Source organism: Poecilia reticulata, chromosome 5 (genome assembly GCF_904066995.2).
Source record: "Poecilia reticulata chromosome 5, P_reticulata-male-v2, whole genome shotgun sequence".
NCBI classification, from domain to species: Eukaryota; Metazoa; Chordata; class Actinopteri; order Cyprinodontiformes; family Poeciliidae; genus Poecilia; species Poecilia reticulata.
In genome coordinates, this window is record NC_088834.1 from 5391958 (window position 1) to 5415681 (window position 23724).

At 36.7% G+C, this 23724-nt stretch overlaps 4 protein-coding genes across 6 annotated transcripts; 2 read left to right on the plus strand and 2 right to left on the minus strand.

Moving 5' to 3' along the window:
• Positions 1–2361: 2361 nt before the first annotated feature.
• On the plus strand, positions 2362–6806 carry LOC103464699 (uncharacterized). The gene is made up of 6 exons (XM_008408956.3): positions 2362–2688; positions 3211–3810; positions 3888–3998; positions 4212–4273; positions 5016–5276; positions 6216–6806. The coding sequence occupies exons 2-6, from the start codon at positions 3219–3221 to the stop codon at positions 6279–6281; spliced, it is 1092 nt and encodes a 363-aa protein (XP_008407178.1). The 5' UTR covers positions 2362–2688; positions 3211–3218; the 3' UTR covers positions 6282–6806.
• Positions 6807–8666: 1860 nt separating this feature from the next.
• rplp2a (ribosomal protein, large P2a) lies at positions 8667–11222 on the minus strand. The gene is made up of 5 exons (XM_008408957.2): positions 11066–11222; positions 9731–9854; positions 9612–9660; positions 8941–9042; positions 8667–8795 (listed from the first exon to the last, which is right to left on the minus strand). Exons 2-5 carry the CDS (start codon positions 9851–9853, stop codon positions 8719–8721), a joined length of 351 nt encoding a protein of 116 aa, XP_008407179.2. The 5' UTR covers position 9854; positions 11066–11222; the 3' UTR covers positions 8667–8718.
• Positions 11223–11687: 465 nt separating this feature from the next.
• On the minus strand, positions 11688–18656 carry LOC103464702 (adenosine receptor A1). Of its 3 annotated transcripts, none has more exons than XM_081606866.1 (3): positions 16025–18656; positions 12408–15310; positions 11688–12239 (listed from the first exon to the last, which is right to left on the minus strand). In XM_081606866.1, the coding sequence occupies exons 1-2, from the start codon at positions 16375–16377 to the stop codon at positions 14677–14679; spliced, it is 987 nt and encodes a 328-aa protein (XP_081462992.1). In that variant the 5' UTR covers positions 16378–18656; the 3' UTR covers positions 11688–12239; positions 12408–14676. The 3 variants fall into 3 exon arrangements, with proteins under 3 accessions (XP_081462992.1, XP_008407181.1, XP_081462991.1); XM_008408959.3 differs by having other exon boundaries at positions 11688–12285; XM_081606865.1 differs by having other exon boundaries at positions 12340–15310.
• A 2436-nt stretch (positions 18657–21092) lies between these two features.
• LOC103464703 (adenosine receptor A1-like) lies at positions 21093–22494 on the plus strand. The gene is made up of 2 exons (XM_008408960.3): positions 21093–21526; positions 21646–22494. The coding sequence occupies exons 1-2, from the start codon at positions 21165–21167 to the stop codon at positions 22310–22312; spliced, it is 1029 nt and encodes a 342-aa protein (XP_008407182.1). The 5' UTR covers positions 21093–21164; the 3' UTR covers positions 22313–22494.
• Positions 22495–23724: the final 1230 nt, after the last annotated feature.

Here is a 23724-nt window from a genome sequence, read left to right on the forward strand (position 1 = left end):
CTCAACAATTAAAACACTGTATGGGTAATTCGATCAGAAAGAAGAACTTTGACTAGAAATTAATACTTACAATATGCTGCTAGATATGCTGCAGCCACGGCACAATTTATGTACCCTTGTGTATGTTTTTCTTTTAAATCTCAGCATCAAATATGTTTGGTTCTTAAAAAACGATCTTAATGTAATGGTAAGAAGATTATGTTTGTATTACTCTTGTTCTTTTTTAAATTAAGTACAAAAATTTAAACAAAAGGCACAAGTATTGTTTTTTTTACAATGTCCATGCCTTTATGGATACAATGCACATGTTCACTGCCCAGACACCAGATCTAGTCAGTTCAAACAGCGACTCCAGCCCAGTGCTAACCAGGTGCACCTGATAAAAGTCACCTATGAGGGTTTAGATCTTGATAGAGTTTAGATTAGAACTTAAATTTCATTGGTAAGTGTGACGGCTGCACAGTGGTGCAGTTGGTAAAGCTGTTGCCTTGCAGCAAGAAGGTTCTTGGTTCCCGGCCCGAGAATTTCTGCATGGAGTCTGCATGTTCTCCCTGTGCATGCGTGGGTTTTCTCCGGGTACTCTGGTTTCCTCCCACAGTCCAAAAACTGTCAGGTTAATTGCCATCTCCAAATTGCCCCTAGGTGTGAGTGTGTGTGTTCATGGTTGCTTGTCCTGTGTGTCTCTGTGTTGCCCTGCGACAGACTGGCGACCTGTCCAGGGTGACCCCACCTCTCACCCGGAACGCTAGCTGGAGAGGAACCAGCAACCCTCCCGACCCCACTAAGGAACACGGGTGTAAGAAAATGGATGGATGGTAAGTGTGACACCACGTGGAGATTTGGGGGTACTACAAAACAATCCTGTCTTGTTTTTTTATTTTTTAACTCTCACATTTATTTTAAAAATTCACAAAATATTAGAAAGACTTGGAATATGTCAAGTTTGACATCAGCTTATGAATTAAAAGCAAGTTAGTGAAATAAGTTCAGCTTATAAACAAAACTATTCTTGGCTGCAAACAGTCCACGTGATAGAAAACTTTTATCTATGGTTTCTTAGCAATCAGGATAAGACTATTTATAGTGATGTGTCATCGAGTTGACGGACAGAAAGATAAACTAGAAGTAAACACCTTATTTGAATGAAAACAGGTGAGTCTTTTTCTTTGTAAGATACTTTATCCCACAACACTCACAAATCAGTGAGGGTTGATTAACTCTGTTTACAAAACTACAATTTCCGTAATCTTTGAAGGGTCAAGTATAAAAGTCTTTGGTCAAGACTGAAGTAGACTGCTATAAAATGAAAAAGACAAAACATTTTTCCAAATGTGGTTTTTGAAACATATTCCTAAGTAAACTTCAAAAAAGGGAATTTAAAATAAGGTTCTAGTGCCAAGACGAAATTAAATAATCTTTATGTGCTGTGACAAATAGAGTTAATAACAAAGCTCTTTAATCAATATAATCCAGGTCAGGTATCATCATTTTGAGTATTGCCTTTGTGAACCTGAGCCAAGTAAAATGACCTTAATGTCAGCTATACAGAAGAATGAGTCCCTTATTTGTTTTGCAAACAGATCTAAGGTTGCCTTTACTGTGTAAAGGTGTATAATGAAGCCCATACCTTAGCAAAGTTAAAATGCCAGCACCACCATACAGACATTTTAAAAACAGCAGCAGAACTGGAAGAATACTCTTGTAGTGTTTGTGTTGTGTCCAAAAGATAACAGAGTAAAGGAAAATAAAAGTTTCTGTCTCCAAGCACTGCATGTTTGGTTGAAGAATTCAGTATGAGTCCTGTTTTTATTCTGAAGTCACTATTTAAAAGTTTCAAATTTAAATAATGGGCAGGATAGTACAATGAAATCAAAATATCAAATAGAAAATGTGGAAGACTGCCATGGCTATTGTGCAGTTACATAGAAATCTTCATGAAACATCCTAATCTTGATTTTCTGCAGTACATAAAATTCTAAAATGCACATGGATAGGGAAGACTTGCTATTTTCTGACATACAGCTCAGCAACTGTTAAATTATCTTGAGAATAACTAAATTCCCGCAGAGTGGATTACCTCAAGTTATGTCACCAGTCATCCACATCAAAATACTGACCATGACACATGGTGATAAAATATTTATTTAAATTTGACAGAAAAATATGGGTAGTAACCTTAAGAAACAAAGATAGGACGAATATTAAAATCATTTTTATTAAGTCACTCTTCATTTTAGACTCTAAAATCTAGATTTAGAAATGTCAGCAATTTCAGCTCTTCAACTTGGGTTATTTTTAGTACATATTTCTCCAAAGCGGTGAAATAACCCTTTATAAAAGATCAAGGATTATTCTTATTTTTTATTCTAGAAAGGCCACCCTTTACAGGAAACACGCTGACTTCCTAAACGTGGCCGATTATTACACTGCGCAGCTAAAGAGAAACCGTAAACAAGGTCCGATACCGACGTCTATGTAAACCCGGAAACATACCATGACAGCGCAAAGTCCCCTAGTGTCATTTACCTTATCTCAGGTGAAAGCGGCGACGTACTCCGAAGGGGGAGGAGCTCCTGGTCTTGGTAACTTAGTCTCTTTTTAAGACATAAGTTTGTCTACAGCGAGTACCTTCAAAACCAGCGATCTTAATATTTCGTACGGATAATTAAACGATTTCAACGGGTAAAGGTGAGTTTGCTGACAGAGTATCTTGATCATTAATACGTTTTGTTCTTTCTAATTTGACTTTTAAACAGTATTTAAAAACGCGTCTCTATTTGTGTCGCAGTAATAACCGTCTTATCTAACGCAACTCAATTACACTTTCCTGTTTCATCTGCGTTTTAAAGACTGTTTAGAATAGTAGACAAAAAATAAAACACTGCGTGAACTGTAACTGTCTTAAGATCCTATGTGTTACTTCAGAAATTAGATCAAGACATTATGCATTTTTTAAATAAACTTAATATTTTATCATGTATATTGAAACTGGCCCTAAGGATGCATGATCATGAACGGCGTGAGCAACATTCAAACATTAATTACAATAATATTCTTCATAAATAAAGACAATATAATAAGATTTTATTTTGAAAAAGTTAAAAATGAGTAAGAAATAACAGTATAAATAAATTAGAAAGTTCATGGGATTTTTAACTAAGAGATTTAAATCTGATAAAACATGGTTCGCTTTTCTCTTCTTCCTCTTAGAACCCACCATGGAAACAGCAACAGAAAAACAAAGGCCTGCTCACGGCCAGATCATTTCTGTGCCCCATAAGGACACAGTGCGTCTCCTGGAGGTTTATGTCAAGCGGAGCCTGAGCCTGAATGATGGCAGTGTGGGGGCAAAGAAAGCAGGGAAGATGGAAAAGTGGGTGACCATGTCCAAAAGGTATAGACGATCCTCCAGCGACCCTTCCCTACACTTGCACGAGGATTTAAATCCCAGTGAACCTAGTGTGCTTCCTGTGGCTGAACCCCAAATGTATGAACCCATGAAAGATCCTGAGAAATTAGAGGAGCCAGAAATCAAGACTAAAAAGTCCAAAAAGATCAAGAAACCCTCATTTTGGAAGACTTTTCTTGGCATTTTCAAGAATGAAGACAAAGAAGAAGATCAAGACAGTCCATCAGCGGTGTTTGACGATTCAAACCAAGCAACCAACTGCCTTCCCACAACTCAGATCTCCTTTCAAAAGAAATCGTTCAAGAAAAAGTCCTTAAGAAGGAAATTGTCCAAAAGGCGGTCTCTGAGATCAATTAAATTTGGCAAAGATGTCAACTCTACTGATAGCACTGGAGTAGAAGGTAACTGTTGCAGCAATAAAGATTCATATTACTGCATTTAAAAACTGCTCATTAATATCCAAACATTTGCTTAACAGCTGTGATCAGCGTCGAACCGACATACGCCTACTATGAGAAAGTATCAGAAGAACTTGAAAAAATTGTACATGAGGTCAAAGAACAAGAGGAAACGGAAATTCTGTCCAATGGTAAGAAATGGGTTATTTTGCTCATAGTTTGCAGCTGTTAAAAATAGTTCATTGCCGAAAGTATAGTATGGGAAAAAAATAACAAATCTGAAACTGGAAGTACTGAAGGGAAGAAAGAAATGCATAGTAGAATTAACATTTAAACTGAGTCTGTTCAATAAAACCTGTTCAGAAATATATTAATAGTTCCTGTTTGTTTGTGTTTGTTTTCAGAGGAAATTATCAAAAGGATTGTTGCTTTGACCATACAAGAGGGTGATGCCATTGATGACAAGGTGGGTATTTCCTCCTATTGTCAGTGAAAAAGTATTAGTTGGAAATAACAGAGTTTGTAATAATTGGATACCAGGATTAAGAGCTAAAGATACAGTAAAGATATGGTTGACAAGGAAACAAGTGTTTTAAATATAAAAGTTGAAAAACAATTTTAAAAAGATGATTTAAAGTCAAGTTCAGACTTTAAATCATCCATCAGTACCTCCGTCTGTTAGAGGCATGTTTTTGAAAACACAGCAAAAGTGGCTAAGTTTAGAAAGGAGGAAGAGCTTTACAGAGCATGTTGAGTCATAGAAGCTTTGAAAACCAACCACAGGTCATGTGACTGCTGTGCCATATGGTCTGTTGAAACACTTTTACATTAAATCACCTTAGATCTATAAGTGAACAAGCCAACAGTAGTTAATTACGTGTATTGCAAAATGTAATATAAGACAAAAAGGCTTTTACTCAGTGATTTCCTGTTTGTATTTTCTAATGCAGCACTTTACTGTTTTTTTTTATCTTTTACTTAAGCTGTTGAGTATTTGTAGACTTTTAATATTTTCTTGCTCCTTAAAGTGCACACAGTACAATGAGAAAGTATTGCAGTGAGTCAGCTGCCTAACAGCTTTCAAGTAATCATTAACCATATTTACTGAATTACTTTGGATTACAGTAAAATGATCTTTGCTGCGTTATCTCAAGTAGGTCAAAACATACTTTCCCTCCTGATAGCTCTATTGTCCTTATCTCCTTCAGCTGAAAGATAACCCCACGCTGAGCAGCTTTTTCCAGGGCATGTCTTACTCCTCCTTCCAGAAGATGGCAGATGCTTACCTGGAGAAAGAGGCAATGCCAACCCACAAGCCGCCCACTGTGCTACCTACAGCACCCGAGCTGGTCAAACTGGCTTTCACCCTGGACTTCACGGCCAGGGTTGCTGGGCTTTCAAAGCAGAACGTTGGTCACATCACTTGTCTCGGGAACCGTTATTTGCACGACCGATTTGAATACAGACAGGTGAGAATGCTTAAGAATGGATTCCATGTTTGCTAAAGACAAATTTATTGGATTTTGATAGTTTTCAAGCATAAGGAATGTCAAGCTCTAAATTGTACCTGTTAGGTTGTTTCTATTGTGAAAATGGTACAATTACTGCTGTTTCTTAGGATGACAGTGTTTACACAAGCAAATTATTAGAAAAATCTAACAATCTAATTACATTTATTTGAAACAAAATCTATATTACTATTGTCTTATTGGCACAACATATTGATTACAGTAAGGAATAATCTTGGCTACACCTATTACGTTTTTGAGAAATGGACTTAAAACAAAAATGACAGATACTTCTACCAAAAACAGCATACAGTATTACTAAAATGCTAATTTCTCAAGTTCAATTTCAACATGTGAAACTAATATAGATTCATCATTTACATGAATAGAAATGTCAGTCTTTTATTCCTGTTAATTTTGAGGATTATGCTTAAACCTAACATTCATCCATCCATCCATCCATTTTCTTTACACCCTTGTCCTTTAGTGGAGGGTTGCTTAAACCTAACAAAAAACCCAAATTAAATTTCTTAGAAAACTGAATTTCACACAAAACCACTTAGCAAGGAAGTGTGCATAAATACTGAAATTATTCAACTTTTTAACTGAATCTGATATTATTTAAGATGCAACTTTAGTGCAAATTAAATACTTTAGTAGGAATTTTAAAAGAACAGCCTAATCTGTCTTTTTGCAAGCAAGGTAAAGGTGTAGGTAAAAGTGTAAAACTTTAAACCCTAGAAAAAGTATGACAGATATTTATTTCCAGTTTGAAACCTTAGCTGTTTAAAACTTCACTATCCCTTGATAGCATAAGTCAGGCAATACCTACAAATGCAAAAATGGAAAAGTTGACAGACTGACTGGAAATGTTTTAATATCTTGTCTTGTTTCTTTCAGGCATGCACAGACCACCCCTGGTCTGACAGTGATGATGTAGACAATGTTCCTCTAACAGGTAAATGAAACTGAGATCTACCCAACTATCCACATCCCCACAGATGCGACTACAGATCTGCACAAACTTCACTTTATGAACACTGTCTGAAAACTTAAGTTATTTAACATGTGCTTGAAAGATTTTACTAAGCTGTGACCGAAAACCTCTGAAAATGTGACACAGCAGGATGTTTTCTCAGAAAGATGTCACTTGACAGTCCAATGGCCCTAAACCCGATCTTTGTGAGCCAGCCACCAAAAAGTACTGAACTGTGATAGCACTTTGTTAGATTCATATTTAGGTGCTTCTCTAAGAGACACTACAATGCAAGGCTTTTTTGCCAAATTTGAAAATTTGTTGATTTGTAACAATAAGAAAAAACTGCAATATTTTCTTCTGTATGGGTAACTCTGAGCTCTTGTTAAATATGTATTGTGTGCACCAAAACTGTGACTTTTTCTTATGAATGCTGGCATTCATAATGTCAACTCTGATCTTGTTAAATATTGAAATGAGTTTTATTTTTTAATAAACATATCTATGCTTCTTAACATGGTTAGCAGCTCTTTGATTCACTGACATGTAAGCAGGAAGCAAACTAGAAATGAAGTACAGCTTGTCAAAAATAAAGACCTAGTTCTCATAAGTGAAGAAAAGCATTATGTGAGCTGTACTGCTCCTTCTCCTTTGTGTGGGGAGGGTGAAGTTTATCTGAATGAGTCAAACTGTTGATACACCTGGAGGATAAAGAGCTGCTTGGACTTGTTTCCAGGAAAGGGCGAACTCATAGGATTAGTTTTTTTTATTTGCGTTAGAATGGATTTGATCTACTTTCACAACTCAAACTTGGGTCATGAGTCCAACAGGTGTATAGATAAGTTCATTTGCAGATAACCAGCAACAGGTCACAAGACTACATGCTAACTTGCAATTACAAGATGGTATGTCTGTCAGCTATTATGACTAAAGTGAGCACGATGGCTCTGCTGCAGCATGAGACCGTGCATAACCTACCAGAAATAATGATCTCTCAGGGGGAAATGACTACATCCAGTGCACTGCCAAGCAACAGATGAACTTGCATACATCAGAGAAAATGGCACAGATAAGTGGACTGCAATGTTACCTGCTCATACAAGGAGCATAATTTACTCAAGTATGGCAAGAATCATAATAAAATGCTAAATGTAATGCAAAGCCAAGTTATAATTTGACTTAAAAATCTGGACTTCAAAAAATATTTCCACATTAATAATAATTGTATCATCAATTGTGTAATACAGGGACAACACATAAAAATTGGCAGGTGAAAGCAAAAATTTGATTTCTCAAGTGACAAGTTAACTACTTGCTCAATCAAGATTATGCACGATTGTGTGATCAGTTCTCAAAGATGAATTGTCAAGATGATGTTGACTCACATGCTAAAGCTACACCACAAAGAAAAAAACAAGGTTTCTGGTTGCAAACAGCAGTTTTAACATAGAATTAGAACTTTGATTCAGTCAGACCTCAAGCCCTGGACAATATGTGAACTCTTATGACACCATACTTTTGTTTGAATGGTTTTGCCTTTATAATACCTTTAACGTGAGAAATACTCATTGTGGGCATTGGGAATTTCACAATTTGTTTTTCTTTAGACTAGAGAACAAAAGCAGCCACTTGTGCTTCAATGTTGTAAGACTGGTTTGAAGGGTTTCCAGTTATGACAAGACAGGAAACATATTAAATATTGCCACAAATTTTAGTTTCATGTTGATGCATATAGAATAAATAAGTATATTTATATATGTTGACCTTGTGTTTGGACATTTGGCTTTGTCTCTTCGAGCTAGTCTATGTTTTTGTGGTCTCACAAATTAACAATGACCACATGCAGCGATGGGATTGTTTAATGGCGTCTTAATGCTTGTTCAGTGGTTCTTAACCTGGGTTCGATCGAACCCCAGGGGTTCGGTGAGTCGGTCTCAGGGGTTCGGCGGAGCCTCTGCTGCGGAGATAAAGACACACTTGTGTAAAGTCGAGATGACGTGCCCCGCTTTGCCATCACTTGCTGCAGAGGATCACGTTACATTGCTTAGCCAATCAGTGCTGTGGAGGAGCACTGATTGAAGGAGTTCCACTCTCAGCATTGATTTGAGCTTATGTTTTTAATTACTTCAGCAAAACTCACCGTTTTTACCAAATTCTATAGTCTAAATCTGCTCCTTAGTCACATCTTTTCGGGGTTGCTGCTGCCTCTAGTTGCGTGGGTGTGGTGAATGCGCATATGAAACTGGGGGGTTCGGTACCTCAAAAAAGGTTAAGAACCACTGTGCTTGTTCTACACAAATAATCAGACATGAAAAACTGCCATAATGCTGCATAAAAAAAAATATATTTAAAACACAAAGACAAATAGTCAGATATCTGTGTAAACCTTTTACATTTTTATTGCTTTTTATACACTGAGAAGGACGATTAATCAAAGAGTCCGAAGCCCATGTCTTCGTCTGACTCTTCAGATTCCTCTTTCTTCTCTTCTTTTTTCTCTTCCACTGGAAAAGAAAGTAAAACTAGCAGTTCAGCGTAGGCAAAACTATACAGATGTCACAGAAAACACTCAAAAAATCTGAGTGTACCTTACATTTACAAACTATTTTATATGTAGCTGTTTAGTTGTGTACAAAGACATAGACATACCAGCAGCAGGTGCAGCCCCAGTTCCAGCGGCCCCACTACCAGCAGCTGCCGCCGGTGCTGCTACAGCATCACCTGCTGGTACAGAGGCTAACTTGGAGAGGCCTAGAAATAGAAGGACAATATGTTAGGAAAACTTTCATCTGTGGCATAAACTATAAAGTTATGTACCGTATTTTTCAGACTATAAGCCACTACATTTTTCCCACGCTTTGAGCCATGCGGCTTATAGCCTGGTCGGCTGTTCTGTAGATTTTTCTTCAACCACCAGGGGGTTCTTTAGCAGGAAGTGAATCATTGGAAGTCAAAATTGGAAATCAAAGAAAGTGGTGACTTTTATTTAGAAAAAGCACATGCTTGGTCACGACAGAGAAATGTTTTCAAACTCATGCCCCCTCATCATGGAAACAACACGAAGAAGTTCATATGATGCCACTTTTAGAGTTGAAGGCCATCGATCTGGCAGTACAGATCAATAGCCGCTGCACGTCCTTAATAGCAGATTTATTAAGGATGCAGAGTCCTTATGAAAAACAGAGCGGTGGAGGTATTAGTGGCTTAAATATGTACGTTTCCAGTTTTTTTTTTTTTTTTTTTTTTTTACTTTGTGGGTGTGACTTTTAGTGAGATGCGCTCTATAGTCCGGAAAATACAGTAAATTATATAGTCCTTACCTGAATTCATGACTTCGTTGATGTCTTTTCCATTCAGTTCACTAATTATCTGATGAATGAGTAAGATTTTTACTACATGGCATCTACAAACAGAACTTCATAATCATTAAATTACATACTTTATTCAAGCGTTCATCATCGGCCTCAATTCCCACGCTGCTCAGGATCTCCTTGATGTCTTTTGCGGAGGGCTTGGTGTTTCCACCGAGAACAGCGAGCAGGTAAGCGGCCACGTAACGCATTCTGGAAATAAGATGGCAAATGAGTAAGCTGTGTCAAGTTATCCATAAAGCATGCAAGCTCAAACGTCACAAGGAATGTTTTAGAACTTGTGAGATTCATTTAAAATGAAACGAATGTCAACACATGTAAAACACTGTTGGTTTGCAAGAAGTGCAATTTAAAAGTGCAGAATTTTAAAAATTGCACATGTCAAACTTAAAACAAAAATCATACCAAAGATTTTTGAAGAGGCAAATGTTATACTAACAGAATTGGAACAATTTACTTTTATTTTAAAATAAAAATGAATCCCAACAACTATGTTGTGCTTGGCAAATCAGCAAGAAAGTTACGTCACATTGGTGACATTTTTCTACTTAATTAGCATTATGTTGGCAATTAATCAGAAAACATTGTTATTTTGTGCTCTAGTTATGCTAGCCTCTTTGTACCTCCGTTTTGTACTTGTATCCCCAGTTAGTATTGTCCTAAACTGCTTCATACATCTAAATAAATCACTTTCTACCTACAACAAATTAAGTATTTTGAGGTGCTAAAACGTTTAGCCCACATACATGAGTAAGGTGTGTCATTAGTTGAAAGTTTTTGTAATTATCTGTAAAATTTTATCCAATTTTGCTCAAATTTTACTAATTGCTCAATTTCTTACCTAAAAAAGTCCAGGAAGCAACAACCTAACAAGCAGTACGAAAAAAATGACCAGTGTCCTTTGTATTGTTTAAGACTTTAATATTGGCACATTTCGGTTAAGGGAGAAAAATAAGTTTTCAGAGCTTAAACGTGGAATAAAGCCTCTTAAAAATGCACACAGCGTCTGAGTCTAGTACAGATTTAATCATGGTCATGTAAACACGAGGAAGGGGATTTCATTTCAGCGTTGCTAGTTTTAGCTTTTGTTTTTGATGTACTCAAAATATCACACGACCAAATAAACGGTCACATTATTGGATATTGTTTTACACAGCCTAAGTCTACCTATCTACGTTATTTGTCAGAGTTAAACCGTGCCATTTATAGTATATCACAGCTAGCACAGGTAGCAGCATGTGGCCATGTTTTCCAACTACCTTCTATTTCTAACTGCGTAACAGGACACATAGACGCGTCCATCACGATTTAAGCACAAAATATAAGTGTGTGCTTTATTAATATAGGATGATACAGAAGGTGGTCTACACAACATGGTACAAAAGGTGTAAATTCTGACTTACTTTTAAGTCTAAATAGACACGAAACGTCGGTCACGCTAAGCAATCCGGAAGAGGGTGGGAGGTGGTCCCGGAAGTTGAAAAGGATGGGAAAGGGCATTCTCATTGGCTGGTTTGTATGCCAGACAAATTACGGCAAAACGTGCTAAGCTCTGCTCCCTTCTTTGTTTACAACATATAAAGTTTTGGAGGTATTATTTGTTGTTCAAATAAAAAATTCTATTCTGATTACAGACTTGTTTTAACTTTATTTTGTTTATTTTTAATTTAATTTAGGATTAAATATGTAAAACCATAGTAATCTCGCAAATATATTCAGCCGTTTCATTTGTTTTATAAAATTTTATACAGATTAAAATAAAATCTAAAACAAAAAACAACAACCTGTGCAGTTGCACTAAATTTTCTAGTGCTACTAAAGAACCAGTCTTTTACAGGGCATTTATTTCGTCAACTAAGACCTGTTCACTTTAAATATTGGATTTCTACATGACCTAGTCTGTTAAATTGTCCCATTAAATCCTATTTTCCAGCATTACTTCATATTTTTAGCAATTTTCTGGTATCAGATTGTTTTGACAATCCAGAGAGAGGCCAGTGCACACAAGTCAGTTAAAGCCATACACAAAGTTGCAAAGTATTTGTTTTATTATGTCCTGTAGACGAACTACAGTCTTCAGGAACTAAACTGCAGTGTAGTTCCTGTAGAAACTGTTTATGTAACAGTTTTCATTGTTACATAAATATCACATGAAATGCAAAAGTTTAAAAGGATGGTGTGAACACCTTTATTCACATCCTACAATTCAGCCAACTCCTCCTGTCTCTCCTGAGTGAAAAGGCAGTCGATCAGAAACACGACTGAGTCTGATACAAACTCTGCTATCTTCTTCCCATTTGACACATACCAAATTTTATACAAACATTCGATTAGCAAAATCATCACAAAGATGATTAAAAAGGCTAGGAAGATACGATCCATATAATAGTTTGCCTTTTCTCTGAAGGTCCATTGCTCCCATGACTGCGCACGCTGATTTTCTCCATATTTACTGAAATGCAGCAAGGCTTGCTGTTCATCATCCAGGTCTTCCTCCGGAGCCTCCGGATCATGGCTGTCGTTCGTTTCTTCAGTGTTTGCCATTTTACAGTTCCAAATGTAAGCTGCTTTCAGAAGCTTGAGGACATAAAGAAAAGCAAGATGCCAGCGTTTCTATTCAAAACTGGAGAAAAAAAAACATCAAAACATTGAATCTTACAAGTATAAAGCGTCCTACCTTGAAGAAGATTTACTTTTTAGATTTGAGAAATATTGAAGAAGTACACCAGAAATTGAGACATTTACCTTCTTTGCTTCTCTTTTAGACCATGCTTCTGTTTCTATACTATTTGTTAGGCCATAGAAAACAGAAACAGCTGATGAAGCCAGTAATGCCGACTTGGTTATGTGGTATCTCTGTCACCAAGACAAGGGCTAAGGATTTAACCATGCTCAGCAGTTTGAAATCCCTCAGCAAGGAGGGGGGGCTGACAGATGGTAATATACGTATTAATGAGTTCATGACTAAGAGACAGACAGAAACAGAGAGGCAGTGTTAACATTTTCTTCCATTAGACTTCAAAAAAGTAAATGTCTTTAAAGAGCAGAATTATTTTTATTACTGTAAATGTTCTTATTTACCACACAGAATCTGAAAGACAAATTGCATGAAATTTCACAGGAAATTCACATATTTTATTTCAGGACACTTCTGTGGAAACTATAGGCAGGAGTCAAACTGATGACAAAGCAGACCTACTGCAGAAGCTTTGGGTTTAGAGTTGGAATAAATCAGCTTAATGCTCTTTGGGTAATTGATTCAGATGGTCCAATGCTTTTCACCTCTCCGCAACATCTTTTAATATATGGCCCAGAGAAGCTGAATTAGCTGAACCGAGCCCTGCATTATGTGGTAAAGGCTTTGCACTAAATTGCTTGTCTTTGTCATAGTTCTGTTCCATGGAAAGTAGCCTGTTATTTTGCAGTCTTAGCAGGGTAATTTAATTCCTATGCGTATTGAACAGTGATATAATAATAATAAAAAAAAGGTTACACAGAATAACAACCACATTTAACCTCTAATGACAGTGCAAAATATTAGCCTTTAATATGTTTTTATTTTTTCTTGACAATAAAATCTTCTTTTGGTCATTTCTGAAGTTTTGACCCAGTTCCAAGCTTTTTAAATTGTGACCAATAAAGTTAGAGTGGAAGAGTCTTGTGACTCACATTAGCTGGTTGAAATGTTAATAGATTAACACTGACATGAAGACACCATGAAAACAAAGATAATCTTGACTCAAATGAAAGCAAAGAAAAAGTTGAGGAATTTGAAAAGAACATTTTTATTACACCCATTATTGCTTGAAATGAAAGTAAATGATTCACAAGGTTACGACTGCTTCAATAGTTTTGGTCATTTAGCAAACACAGACAAATTTAGTATTGGTTAATATGAAAAAAAGACAATGAGGAATATCCTGACAGTATTCATAAGACAGGCAAATCCGTGGAAGGAAAATGCAGTTGACATTTGAATACTTAATGTCTGCTAAAACATTTATGTTAAATTTGTCCATAACATCCCCAGCCAACCTCGGGTCTGTTGCCCTTTTCTGCACTTAACCTCTAATAGCAGTGGCTTTTGTCAACACCCGTTTATTCTTTTTACAACTTTGGCAAACATATGCTACTGATTTAAAAAAAATTAAAAAAAATAAAAAAATCCCCAACTTGGTCTTCCCCATAGAAGAGTGCTAACATCAATGTTTGGGAACAAGTAGTCCTAAACTGACTGTTTTTTTTAACTATTGTAATAGTATTTGTGCATATTGTCTTACGATTTGGTTACAACAGTTGACTAATTCAAGCAGCATATCATCAAATTTTTTCAGTTATATCAGGGCAACCTAAATAGAAATATTATCTATCCAACAGTTTAACTTTAAATTAAGAAGAGAAAAGACAATGAATGAATATAACATAGGTTCCCATGAATAACTGTAATTAGAAAGGATTTAATACATGGCTGTCTGGGTAAAAAATTTGTGGCTAGGGATCTGGAGTTTGCATGTTCTTCCATGTGTAGATTATTTTCTGTTACTCCCATAGTCCAAAGTCATAACTGTCATGTTAACTGGACCCTAAGTTGTGCTCAGATGCGTGTGTGTGCAAGGTTGATTTTTAATGTATGTCTTTGTGATGGAGGGGTGCCCTGGTCAAGCTGTACCTTGGCTCTTGCCTTCTGATGACAGGAGATCATCCTCCACCCCAACCTTCACCCTCGTGACCCTTGCAAGGATAAGTGGGGTAAGCAATGGATGGATGGAATTTAACACACACTTTTTACATTTAATGTAAAAAATTTTTTTAAATCAACAGTTGCCTGCATATCTAAGTAGAACTCAAATAGTGTTTAACAGTTCCCAAGATCATGTATACTGAAATCACAAAGAAAGAAATTATATGTTAAAGAAACAAGATCAGTCACACTTTTTTTTTCATTTTTGAATATTTAGAGCATTTTTAGTCCCCCTGGGACTATGCATTATAAAATAAAGTTCTTCCATATTTCCTATAGATTCACAGCCACATTTTCACTCCCTTCTATTGCGCTAGTAGGGCATCGGGTGGGCACCAGTGGGTTACATAACATGCAGCGGCGAATTATTTGGATCAGAGTAAGACGGAACCGTTTCATTCTGAATGCATAAACCATCGGGTTGAGTGCTGAGTTTACATGAGACATAAAAATTCCTACATACACAGCAAACTTGGGTATGTCATAGTCTGAGCAAAAAAAGTTGATGCAATTCATGATATGTATTGGCATCCAGCACATTATAAAAAGAAAAACCACCAAGACCAGCGACTTGGCCAGCCTCAGCTCCTTTCGGTAGTACTTTTCTCCATCACAAGTGGCCTCAGCACGGCGGTTGAGCTGCTGCCGGATCACTCTGAAGATCTCCCCATACAGAATGATCATCAAGACCAGTGGCACCACCACACAGACGAAGAAATTAAAGTACACCATGTAGTCCATCCGAATAACATTTTTAAACTCACAAACGATCTCTTTGGAGTTATTGAAGTTCCCATGGTGCAGGTTGTTCCAGCCAACCAATGGAACCAATCCACTGAGGATGGAAAGGATCCAACACATACAAACTGCCATGTACGCCCTCCCCTGGGTCACTATGTCGCCATACCTGGGCAGCACAATCAGAAGAGAAATGAGATTTTCTCCAATCACCTAAATGCACTCGCAGACAACTTTAATGGCATTTTCCTGAACCAAGGCCAGCCGGTTATTTCTCAGAAGCATATTTTTAAGTGTCAGCCTTTGACTTCAGGATTCAGCTGATAGGCAAACATTAGTGTGGACACCTGCCAGCTACCTAAACAAACTGCCTTTGTCAATAATTTAGGCAGACAATATTTTAATTTACTTAAAAGGTTTAATGTCCAGCCCTCTGATTTGTATAAAACTTGGCACAGATGTGACTGGACTGTATGTAGGATTGACACACTCAGTGAGTATTCCTCTCTGTCTCTCTTTAACAAAAAAAGAAACATAGGTCTTTGTAAATGAGACATGTTTGAAAAGGTTCAGTGTCAGTAGAGAAAAAATATTGAATATTTACTTGTTTTAATTTAAAAGACATTTCGAATCAAGTGGTGAAAGTAAAAGTTTAGAAAACCACTCTAGAGCAGAAAAAAAAGATTTTATTCATTTCCTGTTTTGTTCCATTAGTATTATTCAATTATTCATTTTGAAAGCGGTTTTGGTCTCTTACATCACAACATGAGTAATATACCGTATCACTCTCTTCTTAATTGTATTCAGTCTTAATTTGAAATGCAGGGGAAAAACAACATGTAAATTTGAAATATAGATATGTGAAGTTTAAACTTTTTCTTACCTTGTGGGAATTTTTATGCGCAGATATCGGTCGACAGCTATGGCCAGGAGGGACAGAATGGAGCTCTGAGTTATGATCAGCACCAGGCTGGAGAGGATGAGGCAGGTGTAGAACTGCGTCCTGAATCCCAGACTGATGACAATGGCCAGAGGGATAACCAAACTTCCAACAGCGATGTCAGCCACAGCCAGAGATGCAATAAAGCTAAAGGTGGTGTCACGGAGAGTCTGGTTCACATACACCACAAGCACAATTAATACATTCCCTAGGACAGAGGCCACAGAAATGGCTATCTCAATGGAGATGTACGCCACATCCATATGCTCCCTTGGCTTGACACCTGAAGAGGACATCTTTTTTTATCGTTCAGTACCTAACTTATCTTTGCTCAGACTGTAATAAAATGTGAATCAGTTCCTTTTCTCCTTTTTGTGTTCTCCTTCAGCAAAAGCATCTTCCAGTAAACATGTAGTTCAGCTGAGACAGATGCAACTTTAGCCTTGCCACATTTAGAGCCCATGAAGGCACACCGACTGTTCAGTCTTCTGCATCAAATTCAAAATCTCTAAGGAAGCCAGAACTGGTACATCACCACTCTTCTCTACTCTCTCACTCCCTCCTATTCACTGACTACTCTGTATAAACGAGTCATAACATCAAGGGGAGGGACTTTGTTTTCTGCAGCACTCTGCAGCATTAGTTTTGCTTGCATTAAGTGGGTATGTTTGTGCCTTGTGTGTGTATGTGAGCATTACATTTTACTGTGGAAACAAGCTACATAATAACTGGAAGGATGCAGTTAGGCTGTGAGGATGGGCAATCATTAGCATTGATTTGGTCATATAATAAAGTTAATGTATCTTCATTAACTTCAACAATAGACTTCAATGTAGTCCGTGAAAGTGGTTTGATCTCCAATATGAAAGTTTTATAACTACTGTTTTTAGGATGTCATTTTCTCAGAAAACAGTTTTTTGTGTGTTCATTGACACTTTCTCAGGGATCATTTTATATAATTTGTTAGGAATGTGTGGTTATTTGTAAATGTTGAGCAGTAAAAACCATATATTTTAATTTTACCACTTAAAAACTCTTATAAAGAGTGTTGCCCTCTTTCCATCTCCTTTTTTCTTTCTCTCTCCCTTCCTCTCCCTTTATCTCCATGGGGATATTGGAAGTGGAAATCTATGCTTCTGTTAATTAAAAATGTCCACTAATGTTGGAGAATTTAATAATGCACATGACAGTAAACTGTAGAATGCTGAGATATTCAGAGGTCACAAACATAGTCCTTTACTGAACTCTCACAAATCAGATAAGGGTTTCAAAATCACAAACAAGGCGGCTTTAGGTATTCTACATTTAGTGTATATTAGTACATGTTCGAAGAGTCTGACTTAAACTATAGCAAATTAAAGATGCCCAACGTAGTGAAGAATAAGATGGGCTCTCCTGTTTTTCTATTTCCCAAACTGGAAGCTACAGTTGGAAGCTAACTTCACTTTTGTTTAATACTGTGTTACAGTATGTTGGGCTACAGTAAACTCTGCAAAAAGAACACGTCAATGCATTTTATGAATGTTAATGATAGTGCAGCCCTCCACAAACATCTACTCCTAATTTTTTTGTTGATGACTGTTTTGTAATATGCAGCACAGTTATTATTTAGCATCTTATATTACCTTGAGAAATCAGTTTAGAGAAAAATTCATAATGGTAACTGAGACTGAGAAATTTGATTAAAACACTAAAAACCTTTACAAATACCTTAACCATTACCAATAATCACAACAGTGTGTTGAGTTGGGCTAACATGCGCCATTATCTAGAAACCACAGTCATTGATTTTATTATTGGCTTTATTATTTATTATTGGCTTGTGCCTGTGCAAGATCAACAACATGACAACGAAGCCCCTATTACCGGTTTTAATTAGCAAAGTTATTTTTAAAATTCTTTCCAAGCAACCTAGTGATGCATTTATTGCATCTTGTCACATTGCTGTCTCTGTTAGTCATAATCAGGATGTGAATCTAAGCACTTAGGCTGACTGATTCAAGTGTTTACATGAATAAAATTAATGAAAGGTATTAAATAGCAGAGAAGGGAGGATTAGTAGAAATAATCACAGCCCATCTCTCTCTCGAATATTAGATAATGCTTAAGAGGTACAATGCTTTGCAAAAGTCTATAACCCTTGAACTTTTCTACATTTTGTCTTGATAGAACCACAAACTGGAATGTTCTGCACAGAAGTGTTCCAATTATCGTTATCGGACAATAAAGTATATTTCTATTCTATTCTATTCTATTCTATTCTATTCTATTCTATTCTATTCTATTCTATTCTATTCTATTCTAAGATTTTAGATAGTGGGCCAACACAAACACAAGGTAAAACAGAATTGTAAATTAGAGGGGAAAATACTTTGAATCACCTTCTATGCAAATAGCTGCTGCTTGTCTTTTGCTGTGTTTCTATCAGATTTCCACATATAAAAGCATAGATTATGGCCTATTGTTCTTTGCAAAATTGTTCATCCACCATGCTTAGGTTTTGTAATACTTGTTCACTAAAATTCTCATACCTCTGTTCTGAGGCCATCATAGAATTTTTTTTTTAAATACTGAGGTTAAATAACTGTTTACTATAGGGTCACTTATGGAGGCAATTGACAAAAAAATGTATATATATATATATACACACTCTTCTTGGAGCAAATACGGAGTATTTAAACCTGGCCGTCTCCACCTGTTGGGTCGCCTTCGGCATCCACTTGGCCTCCTGTTGTGTGTGTGGTCCTTTGCTGTCGGGCCTCAGCTCCCCTCCTCATGCACATTTGAGTTTGTCTTTGTTTTTGCACTTCAACACTTGCACTCATACATCATATCCAAGCATTTTCATTACACCACTGACACTTACTTTCACAGACCATTGTAGTTTTTGTTTATAAATATCCCTTTTTGTGCACTTTAACCCCTGCATGATCACCTGCAAAATAATGCAGAATCAAACAAATTTACACAAAAATGTCAAAATTTGCACAAAGATAACACTCTAAATCACATTTTTAGACAGTTTATCAGCAAAATAAGTGGATTTGGGGGTCAGTTAAACTTAAATTTTTCAATGTATATGTACTTAAATTCTTTGCGTGATTAACACATTTTGTTGTGGACTATACCCATCTTTAATTCAAAGTTTAAACTTACAGTTTTTAGACCAGGGAGTTTTGTTAGATCTGGAAGTGTATAGTGTTTTCATCAAGTCTTACTGGGAAGACACAGGTGAGAGGTGGAACGTGTATGGACCAGCAAATCTGCAGCTCCAATTTGCCTTTGCTCTGTGTTAATATCACAGCCCAGATTGATATAAATAAATATGACTGTCCATCTCTCACTTCTTCCTGTGAACATCATTACTTGTTCTCTAGGCAGAGTCTGGCCCCAAAATCTGATAGTGCAATTCCTGTTTTTTTATCTGAGGGCCATGGTATCAGACATCACACTCAGTTGCAAAACCATAAGCTTTGACCATGAGTTTCTAAGAATTGTTCCCATTTTGTTGCCTCAGACCTTAATACATTTTAAAAGGATTTTACGACAACCCAACACAAATTGCCACACCGTTTGAAAGTTGAAAATAATAAATACACATGGTTTTTGATTTTGTTTTTATAATAAAAAAATACATTCTAAAAGGTTACCACTGCTTTAGAGATTGATCTCCAGAGGTTGTGGTGGCTGTGATATTAACAAAAACTACAATGGACTGTGAAAGTCAGTGTCAGTGGTGTAATGAAAATGCTAGGATATGATGTATGAGTGCATGAGGAGGGGAGCTGAGGCCCGACAGCAGAGCACCACACACACAACAGGAGGCCAAGTTGATGCCGGAGGCGACCCAGCAGGTGGAGACGGCCAGGTTTAAATACTCCGTATTTGCTCCAAACCAACAGGTCAGCAGCACACGTAAGAGGGGGAGCAAAAAGGCAGATGACAAAAACCCCTGCAGTCCAGTTAATAAGCCCCAGGGCCGTAACATTGCTTGTGTCGGTGCTGGGATATTTGATCAAACGGTGCCTAAGCAGTTTAATTCTCCTTTTTGTTTAAGACAGTACGCCTTTGTGTCACACAGTACAGCGTTTTGTTAAACAACTGATCTGGTCTTTTTTATCACTTATCTCTTCTCAAATGAGTTTTGCATATATGGTGACACATAACAATGTGGGTTGACGATGTGGTTATGGCTCAGAAAGTTGTTTTTAGCTCAAATAAAAGATAATAGCTGACTATAGCATCACGTGTATATGCAATGAGACTTGCTTCTTATCAGATGTACCATTTGAAGTGAACCACCATCCAGCAGTTATTAAGCATATTTCTAAGAGGTTTTGTATAATCTGATGCAATCTAGTGTTAAATCTTGTGCTTAGACTTGCTGTAGCAGAAAATAATAAAAACAAAACAGAAAGAAAGACTTGGAAGTATCAGTCTGTGTATATTAAGTAGTAGTTTCAAACTTATTTAATGGATTTTAAATGTGTCTATTCTAGGTTAGTTTCTAACTGCAGTTTAAAGACAGACAGTGCAGGAACAAAATGCATTTTTTCAAGGACAATAGTATAAAAGAAACTAAGAGTAGGGTAAAATAAACAAATGCCACACAGAAGAAAGTTTGATTTGACTTCAGTTGTATGAAATATGAAAGGCAGATATGTACAGTGAGATTATAAATGTGTGACCTTAAAACCACTACAGTGCTGTAGTGGTACCCAAGTCACCGTAAATAATAAAGTCAATTAATTAGTTTGTAGCTAATATTAAATTATTAATTAGTAATATTAGCTAATATGATTATGCTTTTTATAATAATAATAATAATAATAATAATAATAATAATAATAATAATAATAATAATAATAATAATAATAATAATAATAATAATAATAATGTAAAAACTTTTATTGTGCAAACAAAATTTTAAGCAATGGTTGCAAGACAGACTAAAAACAAGAAAAAAATAGAAGAAGTTGCTGCAGCTAAGGACTTCCTCTAAAAGCTTTTCAAGAGCGAGATGAATGATAAGTGGCAGAGTATGATCTAACTTTTAGTCTCGCTCAGCATTAGAACCTGCAACATGAACCAGTCAGACTCAAACAGCACCACGGATATTGATATTGAAAAAACGATTTACACTTTGGTGGAAGTTCTCATTGCAGTATGCTGCTGTATTGGGAATGCGATGGTTGTTTTGGCTCTGTGGAAAACAAGAAGCATCCAGCAGCCCACCTACTGCCTCATTGTGTCTCTGGCTGTGGCTGACTTTCTTGTCGGAGCTGTGGCCATACCGTTGGCTGTGCTGGTGGATGGCCGAGTGAAAACTTCATTCCACACTTGTCTCTTCATCAGCTGTGTGGTGATCCTGCTGACCCTAGTTTCCGTTCTCTGTCTGACGGCCATTGCTGTGGATCGATACCTTCGGCTCTCTCGCCCTTTCTGGTAGGAAATTTTTCAGGTATTATAAAATGTGCAGATGTGATCTCAAGGCACATTCTGCAGGTCATCATTTTAATAAGAATTACAATTAAAAATTGTCTTACCAATGCTATTCTTTATAGGTACAAAAGGACAGTAACCTGGAGGTATTCATATACTGTGACTGCTGCATGCTGGCTTTTTGCAGTACCACTGAGTTTCACTCCCATGCTTGGATGGAATGCAGGATCAGCGAACTTTACTCCCTCTGATAATTGCATGTTCATAAAGGTGATCAGCTTGAATTATCTGGTCTACTTCAACTTTTTTCTTTGCACCTTAACACCACTGCTGGTGATGACTGTATTATACGCCTATGTTTTCTGTTACATTCGAGAAAATCTCAGAGAGAAACCAGGCAACGGTGCCCAAAACCAGCCAAGGAACCAGTCTCTTTACCTGAGGAAAGAGAAACAGCTGGCATCATCTCTGGCTCTTGTCTTGGCTCTGTTTGCACTGTCCTGGCTTCCACTTCACATTATGAACTGCATTCATTTATTTGCAAAACGTGCAACCAAAATTGCTTTCCATATCGGCATTTCTCTTTCTCATGCTAATTCGGCAGTAAACCCTGTCGTGTATGCATTTAAAATAAAAAAGATAAAGAGAGCATACATAAACATCTGGAAACGGTATACTTATTGTGAAGCAGAAAGTCAAGGATCTCAGACCAGCAAGTCTGATGTTATGCTCACCTGCAACAATATGAGTGAGACCAATGACAATATGAGTGACTCCAATAAAAACTAAAGAAGTTTATCTGTGAAAATGTAGCAGCCTTTTTTATTCTAATCCAATATATTTATTAATGCTGATAATGCTGGCATAAATAGGAATAGCAATTATGCATATATGAATATGTTTTTATTGATGCTAATGACATTGATGTATGGACTGTATTGCTGTTTATATAAATACTTCTTAACCCTTCTTGACAATATTGGTATGTCTATGACTAGTAAAGGTCTCTTCTCTTAAGAATTTTCTTGAATTTCTTCAGATGTTTATTAATGTGCTTATGTATCTGTGTTAGGGTGTGATGTGAAAATGAAGACATTTTTCTTGTCTAAAGAATGTCCGTTTTGCAATGCAACGCCATAAAGAGTTCATGTATTCCTCTGAATGAACTGAAGGTGCACAATTTGGTAGACAATAGGAAAAAACGTTGGCCAGGCGAGTGAAACCACAAACGTTTTGGTTTTTCTGTCTTTTGAATCACTGTCATCAAATATAGTAAATGCTGAAGTGCAATGCTGCAATACTGAAGTCTGCGTCTCATTAAGGTTCCGTTTTATTGTTCATAAAGAAAAACTGCACAATCTGGAGCTGCATTTTTTCTAAACAGATTTTTTTAGAACACAATTCATGATTTGTAAAACTTGTGTTTTAGGTACAACTCATAATTGTAAAGCTCTTATTTGGTCTTCAGAAATTATGTGGAAAGTGGTATACGATTCACAGCATAACAATAAGTTTTTATAGGACAAGAAGTAAATATATCGTTCAAATTTTGATCAAATCTCAAGGGATTAGATTAAATTACCTAACCCTAACCCTTCACCACTCTATGAAATGACAATATGTGAAACCACACAAAGGACAATTTCACAACAACAGTACTGAGAAAAGTTATTTCCCCCTTGCATATTTCTCCTTTTTTGTTCCAGATCATTAAACGATGTTGTGTATCAGCTAAATATAACAAGGGTAATGTATGATATCTGAAGAAGATACCCAAGAAGCCTGGTCATATATAAACAAAGGAAGTGCTCTCTTGCTGAGTCGAATTTTATAAATCACATCCATGTCCGATTCCTGCAGAAACATAAAACTACTGAAACAGAACACGTCTGAACACATGAAGTGTTGAGAAGATGTGTTCTCAGAAAGGAATTCTTTCTTGCCTGATCTAAAGAAATTAAAGAACAGATGAGAACCAAAGCCACACCTATGAGCCTGAAAAGTGTCGAAATCAGAGACATTATTTTAAATAAAGAAAACAGAACCCTGGTGAACGTGTTGTGTAAGACAGCCATACAAAAATGACTCAGAGATTATCTCAGATCTTCAAAAAGGACAACAGCTGGAGGGCTGCAGCCCTCAAATGCTTCGCTTAAGGTCGGTGTTCATGTTTCAATAGCAAGAAAGAGGTTTGGTATCAG